General features: G+C 39.7%; 1 protein-coding gene across 1 annotated transcript in view; it reads left to right on the top strand.

Moving 5' to 3' along the window:
* Positions 1-527: 527 nt before the first annotated feature.
* LOC135442937 (uncharacterized) overlaps positions 528-23,143 on the top strand; it is a 219,744-nt gene continuing 197,128 nt past the window's right edge. Inside the window, exon 1 of the mRNA XM_064703210.1 lies at positions 528-724. Within this exon, the coding sequence (XP_064559280.1) occupies positions 528-724 (197 nt within the window). The remainder of the gene's footprint in view (positions 725-23,143) is intronic.

Consider the following 23,143-nt stretch of genomic DNA (forward strand, 5'->3'; position numbering starts at 1 on the left):
GGGGCAGAATGACCTCCCTGCTCCTGCTGGGCACACCATTCCTGATGCAGGCCAGGCTGCCCTTGGCCTTCTTGGCCCCCAGGGCACACTGCTGGCTCATGTTCAGTCAGCTCTTGACCAGCACCCCAGGTCCCTTTCTGCCTGGGCACTGTCCAGCCACACCGTCCCCAGCCTAAAATGTTGCAGGGAGTTTTGTGGCCAAAATGCAGGACTCAGCATTTGGACTTGTTAAACTTCATCTTATTGGACTCTGCCCATCCATCCAACCATTCCATGTCCCTTTGCAGAGCGCTCCTACCCTCCAACAGATTGGCATGTGCTCCCAGCTTAGTGTCATCTGCAGATTTACTAATGAAAGACTCATCCATGTTGTCAATAAAAATACAGAACAGAACTGGCCCCAGCACAGACCCTGAGGGACACCCCTGGTGACAGGCCCCAGCTGGATGCAGCACTGCTCACCGTCACTCTCTGGGCCCGGCCATGCACCAGTTCCTAACTCAGCACAGAGTGCTCCTGTCCAAACCATGGGCTGCCAGATTTTCCAGGAGGATGCTGTGGGAGACAGTGTCAAAGGCATTGCTGAAGTCCAAATAGACAACATCCACAGCCTTTCCTGCATCCACCAGGTGGGTGACCTGGTCATAGAAGGAGATCAGGTTGGTCAAACAGGACCTACCTCTCCTAAACCCATGCTGGCGGTGACTGATACCCTGGCCATCCTGTAAGTGCTACGGGATGAAACTCAGTAGAAACTGTTCTATTACCTTACCAGGTACTGAGATCGGGCTGACTGACCTATAATTACCGGGATCCTCCTTCCCACCCTTTTTGTGAATGGGTGTTACACTGGCCAGCTTGCAGTCATCTGGGACCTCTCCAGTGAGCCAGGACTGTTGGTAAAAGATGGAGAGAGCTCATCTGCCAGTTCCCTCATCACCCTGCGATGGATCCCATCAGAGCCCATAGATTTATGAATATTCCAAGCAGCTCAGCAGTTCTCTGACTGCCTCCTCCTGGATAACAGGGGTTCCATTCTGCTCCCTGACACCATCTGCCAGCCCAGGAGGACAGTCATCCTTAGGACAAGCCATCTTCCCACTGAGAACTGAGGTAAAGAAGGCATTAAGCACTTCTGCCTTCTCCGCACCTGCAGTTACTAAGTTTCTTCCCACATCCAGTAGAGAACAAAGGTCGATCTTACCCTTCCTTTTCCCATTAATAAATTTGTAAAAACATTTTTATTACCCTTTTCAAAAGTTGCCAAATTAAGCTCAAACTGAGCTTTGGCCTCCCTAATTTTTTTTCTACATGCCCTAGCAATCCCCTCAAAATACTTCCTGAGAGAAGTGACCCTCCTTCCAAAGATGATACATTCTCTTTTTAATCCTAAATTCCTTTGAAACCTCGTTACCCATCCAGGCTGGACATTTGCCTCAGGGACTCATCTTTCAGCACTCAGGGACGGTCTGTTCCTGTGCTCTCAAGATCTCTGTATTTTAGCATGCCCAAACAACTAAGAATAGTTGGATTCCTGGATTCCTTTGTTTTTAAGGGCTGTTTCCCAAGGAATTCTCTGAGTAAGTCTCCTAAAAAGGTCAAAGTCTGCCCTCTGGAAGTCCAATGTAAGAGTCTTATTGATGCCCCTCCTTGTTTCACCAAATATCAAGAACTGTATAATTTCACGATCACTGTGCTCCAAGCGGCCTCCAACCACCACATCTCCCACCAGCCCATCTCTATTTGCAAACAACAGCTCCAGCATTCTCCCTCCCGTGGTGAGCCCACGCACCAGATGAGACAAAAAGTTGTGCTCCACACACTCAGAGCTTCCTGGGCTGCCTCCATTCTGCTGTAATATGTTCCCAGCAGATGTCTGGTAGGTTACAGTCACCTACAAGAGCAAGGGCTGCTGATCCTGAAACATTCTCCAGCTGCTTATAGAAGAAGATGTCCACTGCTCACTGGACGAAAGCCGTGCCCTGCACGGCTAATGAGAATGAGGAGCTCACCTGCTCAGTGCTCACTTAATCACCCATTAATAAACAATACTTCTTAGAATTATTGTGTTCTTTAAATATTTAAAAGATCCATGAAACATATATATAAATGGCATTAGTGTTATTCAGTTTGTCAACCTGAAAAAAATCTGCAGCTTTCACAATTGGTTCTAGTATCTCATTTTTCTCATGTTAATGTATAATATATTTGCAAATTTCTGAGCCGAATTACATTATTAAGACTAGTGGGCCATGAAGAACAATTATTGTTCACAGAATTCATGTTATGAGAGTAATGCAAAATCATTCTCCACATCAATGCTTTTCTTTGAATAAATTCAACTGATCTTTAGAGGTTTTTTTTGCTGAAAAGGGAATTTTAGCCAAATGTGAGCTTGAGATATTTCTGTCTTTTCTTCTTTGAGGGTTTTGTATTGTTAAATAGAACGTATTTTAGCTTTTTAAAGCAATGCTTCTCTTTTTGTTTCCTTTGTTTGAAAGCTGGCATGATGAGGAGCTTCCTGTATTCTAAGAATACAGCATGTGTCCAAGGCTGAAATATGATCACATCTAGCCCAGGCTTTTTGTATGCTTTTGTAGAAGTTTTTTCTTGGTAATTACTCTGCTATTTTGTCATTGACTATTTGCTCTTAATTTTTTTAAACTGTATGGGGAATTTTATCTCATCCTGTTCTCTCTACATTTCTCTTCTAAATATTTATAGTAAAAATGAGCTAAATAAACAGAATTGCTTCCTGATCTCCACGATATTTTAACTTTTTAAAAACTTTTCATCTTTCTTCCTACTGAAGCACAGAAAGATGATGGTTGGATTTTCAAGCTGCTTTCAATTTTCAACTGAAATTGTTGCAGGAGATGTGTAGGCTTTTGAGACTGTCCTCTACAAGAAGAAAAAAAAAGTCATTGATAAATTGTGCTCATGTCATTTGACTAGCCATTATCATTATGCATAAATTCCTCCTTTAAAAAATAATTTGATAATCTATCAAAGAACTGGATGTGAAAATTGCTCCTCAGCAAGTTGACAGACAGGTTGAAGCTGCTATTTGACCTGTGCTGTAGGTAGCCCTGTATTTTCTTAACAAAGCTGCTAATTGTCCTTGAAGTATTTAGGCTTAAGATCCAGACAGTATTTTAGAAAATATTTTTGGTTTAAAGATTTTGTTTGCATTCTTTCCACCTTGAAAATTATTTTATTCTATTTTTGTTACCCTGGACATTTCAAACATGGACATATGAAAAGCTCAGCAGAAGTAAAATGCTGTTTGTCTAAATTCTTGAAAAAGTTTCAGCTCTGCACTGTGCTTAGGTGCAGTCTGTGCCTCCAGCCTGCACTGTACAGAGTGTCAGGAGATCCTGTACGATGTGGATTCAGTTCTTTACCAAAATTAGTCAGTAGGCAGGAAGTGGATTGCCATCTACATCACATGTGGGCTACCACACAGTCACTGTGCCCCATTGCTTGGGTAAGTTCAGCCTGCCCATGAAAAGGGATCAGGTGTTTGCAATGAAGCTTCAGCTCATGCTGGAAGGAGAGAGCACTCTGAAGGGCTGTGGCCATAACACCATCCCTGTGTGTGCAGATATAAATCCCTACATTGATCACCCAGCATACACTCAGGAGTTTTCACAGACCATAGCTTGCCACATGGAAAAGGCATTTGAGGATGATATCTGCCATTTTTATTTGTCCAGAAAGCTGTCCTGTTACAAATGTGATAGACACTCCTCAGTCAGACTGAAATGTTGCACCACAACAGCTGTCCAAAAGTCCCCAGCTAGCATGAACTGCTGCAGAATATCCCACATCCCTCTTGTCATGTAAGGGGAAACTTTCCTTGACAACATTTTTAAATGTAACAGGAAACTAATATGTATTGCACACATAATTTATTCTAGAGACTGGATGTGAACATGACTCACACATGTCAGAGATTAGGTAAAACACTTCCAGAAAGTATTTAAACATGGGATAAAGAAGGTAATAAAACAACTCACACAGAATAAAGGACAACCTGTATTTCTGTATATAATACAACCCAAAATGATTTTTTGTCCTTGGGATATAAGTCATGAGCTGCCGCAATGCTGACATACAAATTTTGAGCAGCTCCCACAGCAGCTTGACAGTCCCAGAACATAAGTTATCATGAAATATAGCTGCTCTGTCTGTTACTCCCCTGGCAAGAGATGCTCTTCTTGCTTTCATGCCAGTGTGGTGGGAGAAACACTCCTACTCACTCTAGCTATAAAATACATAGACCATAATTGTTTTTCTGTCACTGCTGCTCCTTTTCTTTGTTGCTTTACCCAGTGTCATTGTAATTTACCTTCCATTTTCTATTGTCTCATTTCCTAACTTGAACCTCCATCAGTCTGGAAGAACTTCGACAGAAGTACTCTTTGCTGAAATCCATCTATGCCTTGCTTGCCTCTGTCAGACCTTACTCTCAATAAGGAATAGGTCATTCCTGCAACTTTGTACGCTGATGTGATGCCAAAAGTTTTAGCTTTCATATTTTTGAGATTCTGTACTGCATTAGCATATAACTCTGAACTTCATATCAAGTGTTAGCAAGTTCTCTTCACAGTTTAGTTAGACAAAACAATCCTTTTCCAGCCTGAGAACCAAGGACACAGTTGCAGCTTCAGGCCCAAAAAGTGTAAACAATGGTGAATTGAGGAGAGCAATCTGGGAGTATGGGTCTTCATAACCTGAATCTGTAATTGAAAAATTAACCCAAATATGTAAACGGACCAAAACTTATAAAAGTGTGAAAACGTGTGACCTGCTGTCCATCCTGGGTGGAGCCACAGCCAGGTTCTTCTACTGCCCAAGGTGTATCCTTTGAAGGCCTTTTTAATAAATACCTATTTTGTTCCTTTAACACTGTCTAGCCTCTGTTCTAGGTAGCCTCTTGAGGCATCAGATAGGCAGCAATAAACCAAAGCTGTCTAGAGCCTACAGGCTCCTTCCGTTGCACTTTTTCCCAAGCACTGCTGCTCTAGACATCTTGCAGTGAGAGTCATGACATCAAAGCTGTCTCACCTTCATGTAACATGATATTCAGGCTTGTCCTTTTTGTGAACTGCACAATCTGATTGATGAATTCAGAGTCTGGAAATTCAAGCCTCTCAAATGTAGCTTTACCCATAACTATAGCAGAACTCTTCCTGTTGAGAAGCATCAAGTATTACAAGCTGATGTACATTTTAGTTGCATAGTCAGCTTTGTTGACTCTTCCCTTATTCTGTTATTCAACCAAAGCCACTCTGATTTCACTAGCTCATTTTTTGCTATTCTGTTCTGAATCTATCTCTGATTAGACCTCTGTGAACCAAGGGACACAGAACATCACACAGCACACATTTTTTCCCTTCTTAACAAAGGGGGGCCTCTGCAACATAATGTATTTGACTGATAGGCAGGCTGCTTGGTAAGTAGATAGGTAAATACACAAGTAGGCCAAGAAATGCATAGATAGATGGATTTTAAAACTTTTTCCAATTAAAAAGCATCTTATTTTAATAGTGAAAGAAGTTTTTAAGAGCAAGCCCCATATTTTAGTTGCAACCAACGACTGAACTACTTGCAACCAGTCATATCCCAAATCTGTTGAGACTTCTCTTGTAATTTTTTCATGTGTTACTTCAGAGACCTGGAGTATTGTGTTATTGTGTCTCAATGGAATTGTAGTCATTAAAAAGAAATAGATTTTTTGTTACAACATCTCTTATGATCAAGATCTTGAGATGTTCAGGAAACAGAGCACTAAGAACATAAAACAAACACATTAGCCTACATTGGAGCAGTCTCTACAACTGAAGTAGAGGGTGTGCACTTCACCCAAAGCAAAAAATGATGGCAATGTGGTTTTACAATGTGTACTGTCTATTCAGAGTTAGGGCAGAGCATGCAGCTTCATCTGCTCCTGCATGCCTGGGAAAGCAATGTTCCACTGAGAGTGAGGACAGTCATGTTCAGATGACAGATGTAAGTCAGGATAAAAATCCCACCCTTCCCTCACCTGATAGTGATAAATATCTTGATGGCTGGTTCAGGCCTTCCCTGGGGAAATGGAAGAAGGCTGTGCTTTTTATCTCTGTCATTTTCTGGTCATACAGATTTAGACAGAAACCATAACCAGGCTATGACTTTGTTCTCTTCTCCATAAAGCACAGCCTCTCTCCCTGTGAAGTTTTTCCCCCTTTGTCACTGAATTGCTAACATTCATGCCTCGATTCCAAAACATGCATTTGAAATCCCTGCTCAGAACCAAGCATGTCCTATCCTTCTGGAGCCCAGTATCCTCTGGAAGGAAACCAGGCAAAAGGGAAGAAAGGTGCCACAGGAGACTGAGTCCAGACCGCAGTTTTCATAAATGGGGATGGGGACCCAAGAGATATCTGCCTAAGACAAATACCTTCATCTGCAATTTGTGAATTAAGCAGAACAGGGGGAAAATCAAAACTGTTCCATTTCTAATGTTAATTCCCAAAGTAAGACCACCCCAGGTATTAACTTGTAAAAAGGCCATAAAATGGTCTTTCCTGTACACCTGAGAATTCAGCTAAGAGGAAGCTTTCATCAGTTTTCAAACATGGAGCAACTTGGGCTCTCAAAATTTTTTAGATACTGAAAGCAATCAGTAAGTTTGGACAAATGTGTAATAATCTGGAATTAAGGAATTCCTGTGTACATAGATGAGATCACCCTACCATTATTCATGTAGATATTTATTTTTGCAGAGGTAGCTTATTTACGAGTTCATTATTTTTGAGGCATCATGCACTCTTATGCTTATTTCACTTAACTACAGAGATGACGAGGCTAGAAGTTAAATGGAAGTTTGATTATCAAAGAGAAAGAAGGTTTGATTCAGGTAAAAGATGGGAGGCAATGGAAATGGGGAAAGTAGACAGAGAAAGCAAAACAAAACGAAACCTTCTACAAAACCTAAGACCATTTCCATGTCATGCAACTGGTTTTAAAAAACCCAAGATAAAACATACCTCCCCTCAAGGTGAACTGATGAAATTTTTATTTTGTTCTATTTCTTCCCAAGGGGAAAAATGATAGTAAAAAATTATATTTAGATCAAAAGCTTGTGCACAATGTAGTATTTCAACTCCATCATCAGCCAGGTGGATGAGGCATCAAAATACAATAAATTTTAAATATGGAATTTTTGTCTCTGAGGATGTTCTTTCTTGAGTGGAAGAACACATGTTTTAAGACACACATTGCATAGTATATAGGAAGAAGAAGAAAAGTAAAACCTCCATCAACAAACTCACCCTGAAAACACCAACTCAAAATAGCTTTGGATAGATTAGGATTTGTCTCAATCAAATGGCAAAATTAAAATTTATAAAAGTGAAAAACAAATAAAATTGAATCACATAATCTCTATTTCCCCCAAAGCAGAAAGATCCTTTTTTTTACACTGTTTCTCATCCTCCTTGGATGTAGAATATTCTTAAGCCTGCTTTGACAATTGTTTCTTTATATGGAGGAACACATACCCAGAAAATAAATGGGTGATATGAAATGGGTGATATTGAAATTGAATTTACTAATATGGATATATCTCCTGGTATCTTGCACTTTTTTATCAAAAAAATGCAGTCTTCAGAAATAAGATGTTCAATGAAGCTGCCTTGTCAGAGATGCTTGGTTGTCAAAGAAAGGGAAATTGAGCTGTTAGTGTAATAGCAATGTCACCGAAGAAGCAGCTTGAAAGAGGAACTACCTTTGTTTCCTGGTTTCAGAATTTCATGCTACTTATAAACTGCAGTTTTAATTTATCAAATGTGTGCATATATTGGGTTATCTTAAAAGAAAGAAAAAAAATGCAGCATTATCGCTCTGCTATGTAGTAATTTGTCATCATCTGCAGCTTTTCCTCAGTTATATGGAAGATGTCCCATAGCCTGGGCAACTTATCCTGCGGCTTTCTGTTGTTTTTTGGTGGAAGAAATTACTTAATTTCACTCCCCTAAGACTTGTACATATGCAGCCATTTCCAAACAAACTGGGTTTCAGGTTGCATTTGCTGTCCCACTAGCTGGAGTTCCCTGGAAGCAGTGTTTTGCTAAAACTTTTGCAGAACCAAACCTTCTCTGAATTCTGCACTACTGACCTTCCAAGAAGTTAATGTTGGGGAGTTTATTGTCTTTTTCTACTGAGTTTAAAATTTAGACCACCTCTGTCAAGGTGTAGGAATAGAGTGTGTTCTGGATATTTTTCCCTTAGTGCAAATGATATCGGCTGCTAATCATTTAAATCACGTTTCTGTTAATAGCTTCTGATGCTTAAATTTATTTATTATTTAATATCAAAGAGAATTTATTTAGCTAAAATGTTGTATCTGCCCTGTGAACACATTTATTTGAGATACAGAACTCCATATGTTTCACTGCCTATGAATTGTCTTGCAGAGCTGCACTCTGAAAGAAATACCTACCAGCTTTTCAAGTATTTACAGCTTAGGCTGTGATTTTATGATGGTCCTAAGTCAACAGAAGTGGAGCCTGTCTCACCTAACCTTGGCCATACATTCCCAATTCTCCTTTTTGCCACCTCTACTATTCATCCTGATGTCCAGTGAGCCAGTTCAGTAAACTGATCTGCCTGAAAACCAGTCCAAAAATAATAAAAAGTGCTAGGTTTCTGACCAGAGTAGTTTTCTGATTCTTTCGTGTCAGAGGCACTGGCACACAACTGGTGATGGGAACGTGTAGCCAGAGATAATCAGGAGACATGAATATCTCTGACAGCACCAGTTTGCCCTTTAGGTGGCTTCAGTAGGAGCTAGGACCTGGTATTTGCCTCATCTTGATTTGCTGCACTGCTCTTATCTTGCTGGAACTCTCTGACTATCTTTCTTAAATAAATATATTTGTCATTTCCCTGGATTTCCACTTCTGCTCTTATTGTTCCTGTGTCCTTCAAGAAGAGGACAAGGAGACACAACTGAATTGTGAGTCTGGAATGAGCACTGAAGATTTTGACTGACCTTTCCATAATGGATTACAAGCAAGCTGCTAAAAGCTCCAGTCCAAAGAAAAGTCTGCTACCTTTATCGGTGCCTAACATAAAGCCTGTACATATATTTCACTTGGTGTTTGCAATTTAGGAATTAGAGTTCTCTACATCATTTTTCTGTTTCACTAGAGAGAAATCCAGTGGCTGAGGAGCAGTTTCAGCGAAAAGCCAGGGGCAAGTCCAGCATTTCAAGGAGTCCCTTTGTTGCTGACTTCTAACAGATACAAAATGTACTTGCTCTCAATCTGTGTTTATGTGTTTGGCTTTCCAGGGACTTGATGATATTTGAACTCATTGTCCAACATCAGCCAAGTATGAAAGAGTCTGAAATTTTCATAAAGAGCATAAAAATCCTTGTGAGATTCATAGAAGGAGAAAAATGACTTGGTAATAAAGAAAATTGGATATTAGGGGAAGGTTTTCTCCTATGGAGCACACAGGTTGCTAAACACCAGAGGAACTTTAGAGAACAAAACCCTAGTAAAGACCACAAAACCCAAGAATCTTTACCCTGCATCTATATTCTTTTAGAAATCAGTATCAGTCTGCTAAAAAAGAAAATGCATGATTATACATAAAATAAGAAGCCATTAAACTTCTACAGCCCACTGAACTACATATTATAAATTAAGATAGCTTAAAATGCAATTTTGTTTCTTACTTTTCCTTTACACAAGTAGATTACCCACATTCTTCCTTTCAAAAAGTTCTCAGTGACAGTGTAGACTGAATGTTATTGCAGAAGTTTATTCATTCCTCCTGCATCAGTATTCATCAATGATATAGAGCCAGTCTGAGCTTGGCAGTGACTCAAGGGCAAGCAGTCATTTTTCTAATCAATGCACCCTCAAAAAAGTCATTTACCATCCATGTCTAGACATATAGCAGAAACCTGCTTTGCTTTGCTCTACTTAACATCCAATCTATTCTCTAGAAAGCTGGAAGCAACTTGAATTCGTGTTGCCTCATGCAGATTTGGAAGGGTGCCACATGGACTGGTAAGCTTATCAAACACTGCTTCTGGAACTCCATAAAAATGGTCTTCAAAATCTTTGAATGGCAGGATAGATAGGCTTACACACAACCAAATCATATCATTCCTCTTTAGGATTCATTCTGAGCACTAAGAACTCTTTATTTTAACTTCCCTGAGCACCTTTCACCTATTGTTCTAAACATTATCCACCATTCATTCAAGTCAGGTTGTTCTTTTATCACAGCGCTATTTGAACACGTCCCAGGCCTTGTCTCTGTCTGTGTTTATATGATCAGAACATTGTCAGTGGGCCCTGTGAAGACTGACATGAACTTGTTTTATAAGGATGACATCTCAGTTCAAAAATCAAGTCAATAAAGCTTGAAAAGCTCACTCAATTTAATGGTCAAACTCACAGCCTAAATGAGCTTTTTTCACAGGTATCAGAAGTAAAGGGTGAGATGTGTAAAGGCTTTTTTTCCTTCTTCTTGCTGCTAACATTCTTTCACCTATTCCTGGCAATGGGGTCACTTATCACCCTCAAAAGGTATTTTTAGTGTATAGGATATTGCCACTTTGAAAGCACTAGTTGGGTGAGTCATCACTTCCTATTGATAGCACCAGACTTGTGCAGTTCTGCTGTCTCCTACTGCTGATAAAATTGCTCTGTGATGCAGCCATAATGCATGCTATAGCACAGTTAATTTTGGACCTCAGGGACTTAAATCTTATCAGTCAGGGAGTGCAAGAGCTCTAAAGGGCCACTGGGCCTCTGTATAATTTAAAACCTAAGATTTATATGGCAGAGGCCTATCCTTAAAACCATTATTACATCATTATTTCAGATTAGTTCTAAGGATAGATATGCAAACGGACACACTCAGCCTGAATAAACTGAGCTGTTATAAAACAGTGTATGATGGAAAAGAGCTCTAACAGCCCTCAGGTGTTCCAGAAGACTTTATTGATTCAAGTTGCCCAACAGATTTATGGAAAACAAACTAAGAGACTGCTCTTAGGAGGTCCTGTTTCTCCATCAACACTACATTGAAAATGCACTCAGAGTGCATTTTACTTTTTCCTTGCCTCTTTTTTTTTTCCTTGCTCTAGTAGAAATAGTGGTCTATTGACAAATGCCTGCATTATTCATAGAACCATCAAGGCTGGAAGATACCTTTAAGATTATCAAGTCCCACCATCAACCCAGCACTACCACTGTAACCCCTAAGCCACTAAACCATATCATCCAGCGCCAGATCCAGATGCCTCAAATTCCTCCAGGGATAGTGATTCCACCATCTCCCTAGGTAGCCTATTCCAGTGCCTGACCACTCTAACAGTGAAAAAAAATTTCTAATATCTAATCTGAATCTCCACTGTCTCATCCTAAGGCTGAAAATAAGTAAAATGTTTATATTCAATCAGCATTCTTTTAATCCTATATCCAAGAAACTTTCTTAATAACTGTCTCATTTCAGTTAACTATAAATATAACTAATATAATAACTAATATAATAACTTTCTTGTTTCTGATACTTGTTTATGCATCTGTTTAATGTGAGAGAACAAAGAAAACATTCATGGTCAGCGTGCAGAGATCACCTCAGACTATGCATTTTAAGGCATAAGGGTGTTTTTCCAGCTCTCCTTTGGGTCATCAATCACTTTGGTACCTGCAAAAGAGGAATGGATTGCCTTGTTGTTGTGTGTAGGACAGCCACTCGATGGTAAAATGAGCTGCAGTTCTTTGTGAGGCTTTCTCTATCTGGCTACATAAAGAATTGGAGTTGCAGGGAGCAGCTTCACTGTAGGCATCTGACTGGCTGACTTCTTTGTGTCCAAGCACTCTGTGAAATGATGTGTGATTTTTGAAAACAGACCACTTTAATATTGAAATTGAAGTCTGGACTGCAGATATCTTTGTCACCAAGTATTCTGGTCACGTCTCACAAGTAGTAATTATCTGCTGTGATAGAAAGTGCCTGGTAATGGTCGAAATTACATTCTAAGAGCCACATAATCAGCCTTTTATCTGACCATTTGAACTGTTCTGTAATAGCATATCTGATTTCTTTCATTGTTAATAGTACCTATTTCTCACTTTCCTTTTTTTTTTCCTGAGACTCAGTGGATGCAACACCACTCTTCAAATTACTTTTTTCTTTCTTTAAATTCCTCCTTCAGGCTGAAATTCCTAAAATGGTCACATCAATGCATTCATCAGACCTCCAAGAAGGTGATCCAATTAGTGACTTGTTTGCCTTGGTGGGAAGACACAGCACCAGAGTTGTCCACCAGGGTTTGAAGAGATTTCTTGCTGAAAGGAAATAAAGAGTCTGTGCTGGGTGTTAGCACCTCTTGATTGCTGGCCCATAGGTAATTCTGAGCAGATGTTAGGCAGTCTGGTCCTGCTTTTCCTTGGTCAAGTCTGCCAAGTTTCCCACTTGAATCAGGTATATTACATGTTAAGGAACACTTCCCCGTCATTCTCCCTTTCAGCATCATTCTTCTCCTTAGCCTGGTCTTTTCTAGTGCTGATCAGTTCAGAGAAGTCCATGCTTTCCTTGGCAGAAGAGCTCCACAGTGAAAATATGTGCAGAGCCCAGCTACAGAACAGAGCCACAGGAGAGAAAACCCACCACAACTAGACAATCAAAATGTGACTTGGAAATGTAGGGTCTCATTCTGGGAAGGAAAAAAATTAAAGGAAAATTGGAAAAAAATGGTAAGGCAAGAGAGAAAAATTTATGGGAAACAGAGAGGAAAAAGGATAAAGGAGATGGAAATGTGAATTAGGAAAAATACCGAGTGAAGGAAACCGATTAAGTGGCAGAGATTCAGTGACCATCTGAAAAAGAGGCATCTGTATCACTGCTGACTGTCTCACCATCAAGGTGTAGTCTCCTTTTCTCCCTCCCTGTCAGTCACTCAGAAAACCCTGCACTCCCCCTTCTTCCCCCTCTGCACCACTATTGACTGACACACAGATGGAGTGGATGGACAAACACTTGGAGCCCTTCAGTTATCCCTGTATGTAGGCATTGGTCTGGGCAAGGGCTCAAAGGGTGGGAGAAGGGAGCTGGTAAATGACAGCAAGGTCCTTTGCACTATTTCTTCTTCAGGGAACTGTCATGAGATGTCATCCTATGGCTTTGGTGACCTTACTCTCATATCACCTTCAATAGACCTTGCTACAAAATCACGCCCTGTCCTTTATTGCCAGAACTGATCTCCATTGCCTTTTGAAAGCATTTTGTGCACAGGAAGAAAATGGTGTAACTGCTTTCCCAAACATCTCTATTTTCCTCAAAACTTCATTCCTCCAATCTCCTTTTCTTACTTGTTTTTCTCCTCCTTATTCTCTGATTTGTCGTGTACTTGCTGAGACGTGGTGCACAACCTGCAGTGGACCCTGCAGATGATGTCAGGTTCCTAAAGCAGGCAGCAGAGCAGAACAGTTGTTTTGGAGATCCTGCAGGTGACACTTCTGCTCATACCTCTCAGACTAAAGTGTTCAGGTTTCTCTTTTCCTGCACATGCCCTTACATTGAATCTCAGGTAATGTGTGCATGGTATGGGGACTGAGATCCCCATCCCCATACCAACATAACATAATTCCAGCATCTTTTATTCAGAGATCTCGTAGTGGACACCGTGTCTGTCCATATGGATGTCCAGTGTCACAGCAGATTGTGAGAGATGCCCATGCTGCAGGATCTAACCTGCTTCCTGCCTGAAGCCTGTGTTTTATGCTCTTTAGTCCTTTCAGAAAATGCTTCCAATGCAGAAGTATTTCCAATGCATTGACTTAAATTAATTTTCTCGGTCTGTCATGGAAGAGAATACCTGTACTTACTGAATTGATTGAATAATGGCGAAGGAGCTGCTGCACCCAGCTGAGATGTGCTTCTAGATGCTCCTGAGAGATCTCTTCAACAAAGCTCTGTAACATTTCTCCATGGTCATGTGGCATGGAGACTTCTATTTCTTCACAGTATACTGTCTTGGCCTACAGTTTCAATCTTCTTCTCAAATATATGCTTAAATTACATGCATGAGTAAATGTTAGCAAGGCTTTAACAAGATCTTGGACTGGTTGGAATTCTTCTCCATTCTGAGATATGTTCTGGTATCCTGTAGGTGCCACAGATTTTTTATTTTTTGCTTCCCTGCAAGGTTTTTCCCAGCTTGTTATTCCACATTTTGCACATTTGATTTCTCTTCAAGCAGCACAGCTTTCTGCACCTATCTTAATTCAATTTAATCTGAAATATTCCAGACCACTCATCCCTGGATTCATCAAGAATGAGCTGAATTTGAATCCTGACAATGCTCCTGAGCCTGCTTGTTCTCAGGTAGTTCAGATACATGTTCTCTGTTGGAGCAGTAAGTTCTTAAAGAGAAAATGTAAAGTAAGTGTTAAGCAGCAGAGACCTCCTGTAGCTCTCATTGTGGTGTGCCCTGCAGTTTGAAGTGAACTGTAGGCCGCTTCATGTTTGTGCCTTGTTACTCCCTAGGTGTCTGTAAATCACTGGGTTTTGGTAACAATTCTCTTGGGTAAAAAAATTAGACTGGTTGCCCTAGAATTCCAGTCCTTTTCCTTCTTTTCAGACTCTGTCCTCCCATACCTCCCCGGTCTGTGTGGGATCTCAGATCTTTGTCAGCTGCTTTGTTCCTTAAGTACACTGACATGGATTTTGTCAGGCACTGCTGACTCAAATACATCTCTACGGTCTAAACACTCTTTAATTTACTCTTTACCCAGCTCTGGTCTGTGTTGCCCCATTTCCCTATTTACTTTGTTTCAGTGTCTGGTGAAGACTAATCTCCCTCCTGCAGCCTGAAAAAAAGCAGACTCTCCATACTTCAGCTTTCACTTTACTACCTGACTTCTGAGCTTTTTTGTGAAGTAATAGATTTTCTTTGAGGTCTTTCTCTGACTTCTTTTTCTGTTTCTTGCATTTTCTGAGCCCTTACTTGTTGCCTTGCTGTTTCTAGTGTATTGAGTTCTAAAAAGAAGAAAAGCAAAGCAAAACAAAAACCCTTGAGCTTTTCTGTTTGTTTGAGACCTTTAGTTAAATTTTTAAAATGCTGTTTTCTTTAGCATCCTTTCTTGTATACCCTACTTTTACCCTTCTTTTGACATTTACCAAATTTTCCTCAGGGGAAGAATTATCCCTGAGGAAAATTTAGCATAACAGTTTAACCTTATTACTTTGTTTGTTTTTCTCCTTTTGAGCACACAAAACAAGGATGGCCATCAAGTGGCATTTCAGATACCTTGACTACTTTGTTGGACTCCCAGCTCCTTATTCTACTGTTTATGTGTGCTTCTCTCTGATGCTAATTCAATCCTGTTAAGGCCTCTTCTACATACATTTCTCCATCAGATTTGCAGCCTCCTCCTCAAGTGTAGCTGAATTTCAAATTTGCCTGCTGTAAGTACAGCAACTTCCAAACCCTCTTTAAAACAAACTAGGGTGAACACCTTGCCAGTTGGGTCAGTGTTACTTTTTGAACTGATGGATAGCTAGGAAAGTAAATCTGCCACTGCCCTTTCCTATGGCATTCACTCTTTCAGCTCCTGAAATTTCCTGGTGCTCATACCTTGATCCTCTGATCTACCTACACTATGGAATGGACTTTCTTCTTTTCCTCTTCATCTCGTACAACATTACTTTTATTTAATTTCTGGAAGGAGTACAACATTCTGGATACATTTTTTAAGTGACCTGAATCACAGATAACAAGGTGATAAGCATATTGTAGATTATTGCCTTAATTTGTTGGTTTTGTTTATTTTACTGAGTCCTAGCACAGGCCATAGGATGTTTCAGCCAAAAAAAACCCCAAAAAACAACAAAACAAAACCCTCACTATCTCATAAGAAATCTATTCATTTCCCCCCCTTACTTTAATATAAAGCAATATTGGCAGAAGTTTTGGTTTTGTTACTCATGTGATTTTTTACCAGCGGATATACCCAATTTTTGATTATAATGTGGTGTAACAAATATTCTGCAAATCAAAGCAAACAACCACTGGGAGTTCTCAGGCCTGTTATTATCTTAGCTCTAGCAAATACAAACTCCAGGCTGCACATTTGGTCAACTACAAAATGACTACAGATGTGGACCATATTTCATCAGAGCTCTGTTTATTAGGTTGTCATATTTCTACAGGATAACCCCTCAAGAGGGGATTTCAGAATTTCTGGCTTTTAAAGTGGAGGTTTGTGGATTCTTTCACCAGGGGAAGCAGAGTTTCTCACAGCAGGAATGCAGCACCCAGCATCTGCAGCATGGATCCCACTCAGGATAGACCAGCTACCTTCTGTTTGCACTTCCCAGCTTCACCCCCACTGGCTTGTCAGCCCATTACCTGCTCAGGGCATCCCACCTGGGGCTCACCAGGGCAGACAGTCCCAGCATATTTGGGCCACTCTGATACTGATTGAAGTCACTATAAAACAAATTTTTCCTGAGGCATCCAGTCTCTGTCCTCATAGTAGTAATTCTGTTCCAGGAAGCTGAAGCAATTTTAAACAGACTTATTGAAACTTTTTTTTTTAAATTTCCATTTATTTCTTCTTTGAAATTAGAACATTCATCGCTGCTTCCTTTAAAAAGCTCAAAATTCATTTTGTTTCTTGCATCATCCTATCCAGCTTAACTAATGATACCAATCCATTTCAATTCTCACTCCTTTGCTTAAATTGCTTTGTATCTCTCATAATATGAATATCCATCTGCTAATCAATACACCAGAGATACCCCCATTGATTTTTTTCTGTCTTTTTTTAAGAATCTGTTCTAGTAAATTATCAACTGCTACTATCTAAATAGTTTCACTGAGTGCATTTATCACCAGTAAAGCAATTTCTTACTGGGTAACAACAGGAGGGAAAATAGCAGTTGTATTTATGAGATGTGGAAGGTACACAGGCTTGTGACCTGTTCCTGGGGGATGTGCCCCATCCCACTGGAATTCCTGGCACAGCATACACGGTCACTGGAGACTGCCTTGCAATGCTCTTCCAGCAGCTTCCACTGCTGTGTGGATAATGACTTTGCTAGTTTTGCCATCATACTTAGCAGGCCATAATGGACCACATGAGAAAGACCCAAAAGACTTTAGTAGAGGGAGAATTTGCTCTTAATTGATGAAATTACGTTTGGACTGTGAAAGCAATTTGTCCAGGAGGACTAGCACCCTTAGAGGAAGGGAGATTGGACTTCACCAACTCGCTCTTGGGTCACCTCTCGACTCAGGCACTAATTCAAAAGCCTTCATGCACTGTGGTGCTGCGCAGCATATCTGACTGCAGAGCAAAGCCTGAGTGTTACTGACGGCCTGGTATCAGGGGAATGCATCAGGAAAACAAAGAAGAGGAAAAGGAACTATTTAGGAATAACTAAAACGTTCTCGTGTCTCCCTTGTGTCTCTTCCTGTCTATTTATATGGTAAAAACACTTTATATAAAATCTTACGTAAAAAGTGAAAGCTCTGCAGTGTCAGAACTAGCCTGAGACTGGATTTCCTCTGTGTTTTCATAGCAGCTCTGTTTCAATGGTACCTCAATTTGCCATGCCAGATTCTAGTTTCAGTTAATGTGAGGGATAGAAGAAATGTTGGCTCGGCTGCTCAGTTGCTTGCCTTATACAGATGCAAGAGCAGAGGCATTTCCTAGTGCTGCATTGTACTGCTGCCATCCACTATTCCAAAAAGCCAAACAAACTACTACAGTTCTCTCAGTAAGATTATTTGGGATGGGATGGAAGTAAATTTGTTCTTATTTCCCTTCCTGTGGCTGAAATCTTTTCATTCAGCTGTTTCATCTTTTCAAACTCTCTTTGGCATCTGTGAGGTCTTGGAATTTTCCAGGTTTAGGGATTTCTGCATGCAGTTCATAAGACTATAAGAAAAACATTCAGTATTTCAAGGGCTGGTAGAAGTTAGAGTGTATTCAGGTGCTTCATTTTGTCAAAAAAAAAAAAAAAAGCAAGCAGCTGATATTACATGTAACCTTGTAAATAAAGCCAAAATGTACATGTAAGTTCTGGGAATTCTGTTTCATTGGTCTCTATTTTGTTACTAACCAGATAAAGTTCATAAACCGTGTAGATACATTAAGGAGCATGAGGCTTGCAAGTCATCTTTTTCTTACATTTTAAAGTCACCTGTTTGTTTTCATCGACATATCTATTCTCCTTCTTGAAGCAGCATTTTCCATTGTTCAACAGTTTTATTTCTATACAGAAAAGAGATTAAATACAAAATTCCATAATTAAGGAATGTGATGTAACATCATTGTTAAGATTTTCTTCACCATCAAAGACATTCTCCAATCTGGTGAAACATTAGGCTTGCTTAATGCCCCCATCAGGTGGCAAAGCCTGCCTTTCCTGAGAAACACAGGTGGGTAAGTCTGGTGGGTCCATCTCTGATGAAGCACAAGAGAACTTGGCCACTTGGATGTCAGAGGATGGCAGAGCTGGGTGGGTACAGTGAAGGCTTTTAAGTGGCCTAGGAAAGTTGCCTGGAAAGTTGTCTGCATCACTTTACCCAATAAAAAATTGTGCCCTCTAAAAGTTATCACAAAGCTCCATAAAGCCTGCAGTCTTTTTAAACTTTTCAAAACTGCCCTTTTTTCTTGAAAAATGAGAAGTCTGGGAAGTTTCATAGGCTTCCAAGGACTTGCCAGCCAGAAAACTCTTGGCAGATTTCCTACTTTTTCACTGATCCTAAAGCAAATATTTTAGAGTGTATGAGAATCCCTACTGACTAGTCTTCATTCTAATTTTGTTGATTGCCACATAAGTCCAGTAGTAAAATTATTAGGATCACAGAAGACATAATACTCTATTGATTGCAATGTGCTGATGCTGGCTAAAATGAAAGTTTCACTAGTCATGTATTATCATCACCTTCACAAGTGAAGGGATGGTAATGTTGGGTGTAAAGCCAGTGGCAAGGCATACTAACAGCTCAGTGGAGGTGAAAATATCATTATTTGCCTAATGAGGGCAGAAAAGATGGCAATTGCTCTTTATATTTCCATTAAATTGCATGGATGCCATTGATAGAATTGTAGAGGCTATTTTGCCCTGTAATACTCCCATGATGCAAGTTAGATTTGAGCTCCTAGATGAAAGCAAGAATGGGAAGTCAAAGATGAAGATTCATAGTGGCTTGTGCAACACGTATGAAAATGAGACCAGAAGCATGGAAAAATTATATCTTCTGGAACACAAATATTTGCTTAATGGTGGTCCTGTCATATCACAAGGAGCTATTTTTTTTAGAGATCATTAATAGTAAATTTCATCTTATATTTTTCTGCCTAGTTGTTGATGCATAGGTACTATGTGTTTAGAACTACACAGAGAAAACAGACATTCCTACATATTCAAATGCATGTGTATCTGCTTCCTAGCCAGCTTTTTTGGATTGAACATGTAGTTAACCTTTAAACACTCTAATTCAAGAAATGCAGGGTAACATCCTCATGAAACTCTTTCTGATGCACTAAAAAGACATCTAGTTCTCGTGAAACAGTAAAGACAGCTAATGTTTCTGTGTTTTGATAATGGTTATTTCATATTCCACATCAAATATATTCAGTTAAGAAGAATGATAGGGGCTTTGTAGCAGGTACGCTTTAGGGAAGTAATCATAATACTAAATAATACTAAAAATTGAAGTGCTTTTCACATGTAAATTCTGATTAAAATAGGTTCGTGGAACCATTCTAGCAAAAAGCGTAGACTGGATAAGGTAAAAAATTAACACGAATTTTACTGGACTTCCTTCTGGGTTTTGGGGGTCATTTTGGGAAGGGGTTTCTGGATGGACACCTTATGCCAAACTGAAAGTTGCTGAAAGTTTTCTCAAGTAGAAACAACACATTTGAAGAGAAATCATTTCAATTTAAACTGAAATAACTTTATTTTTTTAAAAAAGAAACCCAAACAGAGCAAATAAAATTTAGTTAGCTTCCACTTAAAACTGCTTCTCTGCTTTTCCCCTCTTGGCTTTATTCAGAAGTACCAATGAACCAAAAATACACAGCATTCAGATGGTTCAGGGTTATTGGATGGTAAAGAAATAACAGTTATTAAAGGGCTTTTTAAAGGATCAGAGAAAAGCACAATAGGAACCTAAGCATGGAAATCAAAGCCAAAGAAAATCAAATGGAAGTACAATACAAATGCTTAATAGTGAGGTTGATTTCTGCTGGAACCAGTTACATCAGAAAGTGGTAGATCCAAGGCTGCAAACCTTCCAGGCACACACTTGAGCCAAATGTCAGCCATTGGGCTCCACACAGAAGTAGAAGTAGCTGGAATAAATTTTATGGCCTATGAGACACAATAGATCTGACTGTGTGACCTAATATTCCCCTCTGTCCTCAAGACCTGTTTAAAATGAGCTTTAGTGACACCCACCAGAGAAAATGAACCTTAAACATTAGGGCAAACCCTCATACTTTTGGTATGGCTTTTAATGGACTGCTTTTGTGAAGTTTAAGAGAAAGCAGTACGCATTCAAAGTGTATAAATAACCCTCTTGCTGAGACTGAAACAATGACTCTGTGTATACTATTGGCAGTGCAAACCCAATGCAATTTTTTGAAAGAATGAACTATTCCTGCAATGTTTGCCAGCTGGAGTGTTTGCTTTGTGCTTAATTCAAAATATATCTTTGGTTCATCTTCTCTACGAAGAGCCCTTCTGTTTACAGTAACTGTTAACTTACTATAATAGCAGGGACTGCAGACAATACTACATTGTTTTACAAAGCTTGATGTTATCAGGCAGAACCAGACATTACTGGCAAAGTAATAACCACTAGCATAGAAGTTCACTTAAAATACAATTTTAAAAATAAGAAAAGAAAGAAAGAAAAAGAATGGATATAAATGTGTGGTTTAAGAAACAAAAGAATAATTGCTATTTTTTACTGAAACAAAATAGTTTCCTTTGTTAATTTGGCTTACTTTATATCCAGGACTTTATCTATCATTCCCATCACATAAAGGACTTGGTTCCTCACATGACCTGAGGTCGTGTTTTTGTTAACACCAGAAAAACAGAGGATCTATGTAGTATCAGAGAAGGGGGAGGGAAAGAGAAGTGCAATTTTTTTGCCACTTGTGGTGGGATCAGCTGTGTGATTTTCCATGCACTAAAGATTAGGTCCCCTGTTTTGTGATCCTGCCCTCAGTCTCACAAAGAAGGCAGTCTCACTGCCTTCTTTACAAAGCAGTCTAGGGCATACTATTTAGATTTTTTTACCACTGTCCTGAGTCCCCAGGGGTAGAATCACATAGCAGCAGGGTTGGCAAATTGGGCAGCTGTTGCTTCTGCAAAAGTACAACAAAAGCTTCAGTCAGGGATGCAGCACATTTGCTCCCTCCATGGATCATGCATAACAGAGGCAAATAGGGTATGAAGTCAGCATCATCCCAGCTCACAAAAATTGCTGACCTAAGATGCAATATGTTTTTGTGTATTTCCTTTCTTCCTTCCTCTTTGTACAAACTTTATTCCATCAGATTTGCTCAGGTTTGCAGTTTTCAGTCAACCAGTCCCCAGGACAAAATTGCGTTCTGACAAGGGAAGTCCTTTTTCATTTTCATGAAACATTCCTTCCCAAGCATGGTCTGGATTTCTCATGAATTCAGTTTCCAAGATGGACAATTTTATGTCAGTTACAAAATGAAGCCAAGCAAGTGCTTTCACACAGTTCTGCTTTCTGTGGAATCCTTTGCTGAATCTGGCTCTGTCTCTTTGTTATGATTTTTGCTTCTGTGGCAGTTTATTTTCCAGGTGCGTCAGTGCTGGAAGACAATGAAAAAACATCTAATTTTTTTGTGGGGATGTGATTTTCTTCTTTGAGGATAAGATCAAGAAGTAAATGCAATGGGGAAAACCAAGTTATTTCAGTTATCACCAGAAGAGGACAACCATTTAATCCACACCCAAAATAATTTCTCAAATACTGCAAATGTCTCCTATATAATGGCAGGAAACTGGTAAACAGCAAAAGATAATGTTTTTTTATCGGGCAATCCCTTCTGCTAGAAGCCTGAAGCCTTAAGTTCTCCATTTCTTCACAGTTAAATGTCTTTAAAGCCAGCCTTGATAATTGTCTGTTGTCCTGATTACTGGTGCTTCACAGAAAAGGAGTACAAACACTGGAACAGGTATACATATAAACTGTGAGGTCTCAGTCCATGGAAATACTCAAAACATGACTGGACACAGCCTTAAGGAACTTTTGTCCCTTCCAGCCCCAGGTTAACATCTGACTCTAAAAAAGAGAAGTAACTCTTCTGTGCCTTGGCATGAACTTGTTGCATTGTCCCTTAGGATGATTGGTAGGCATCTTTTTGTTAAGGTTGCTGGGTAACATTTCTCTGAAATGGATGACCTTTCTTGAGGCCATGTCAAAAATTGCTTATTAATAGTAGATATGCTGTATAAGCTCTTTAAGATATTCTTTATTGCTGTTAACTGCAGTGAGCATGGCTCACAGTCCAGTGACTATTAGCTAGAACTCAGAGCAACATGAACTAATTGTCCTCTAACACCACTATTTTTGTCCTTTCTGAGTATCAAAAACATTTGCCAAAAACTTGCCATTTGTTTCACTGTTCTTCTCTTGATCTGCAGTATATAAGTCATCTTGTCCTTTTGCTAACTTTAACTGCTGTGCTCAATCTACTGTGTGATGCAATTGTAAAAGTCCTTTTAAACATTTCATTTCATAGTCCTACAAGTCCTGATGCAGATCTTGGAAGGGTTACTGTTTTTCTAATACTCTCTTTACCTCAGCATTCATAAATAAACATAAATAAATAAGTTATCCCCTTCATCCCTTCCTGCTGTCATGACATGTGTTGCTCATTATAATGTTCTCCATTAGTCCTTCAATTTCGCCTTCCCCTGCCCCAAATATTTCTCCATTGGAAGAGAGGCAGGACAAGGGGGAAAGGTTTCAAACTGAACAAAAGTACCTTTAACTTAGATATTAGGCAGCAATTCTTTACTGGGAAGGTGGTAAGACTCTGGAATAAGTTGGACAAAGAAGTTG

The sequence above is a fragment of the Zonotrichia leucophrys genome, chromosome 2, assembly GCF_028769735.1.
Source record: "Zonotrichia leucophrys gambelii isolate GWCS_2022_RI chromosome 2, RI_Zleu_2.0, whole genome shotgun sequence".
Lineage (NCBI taxonomy): Eukaryota > Metazoa > Chordata > Aves > Passeriformes > Passerellidae > Zonotrichia > Zonotrichia leucophrys.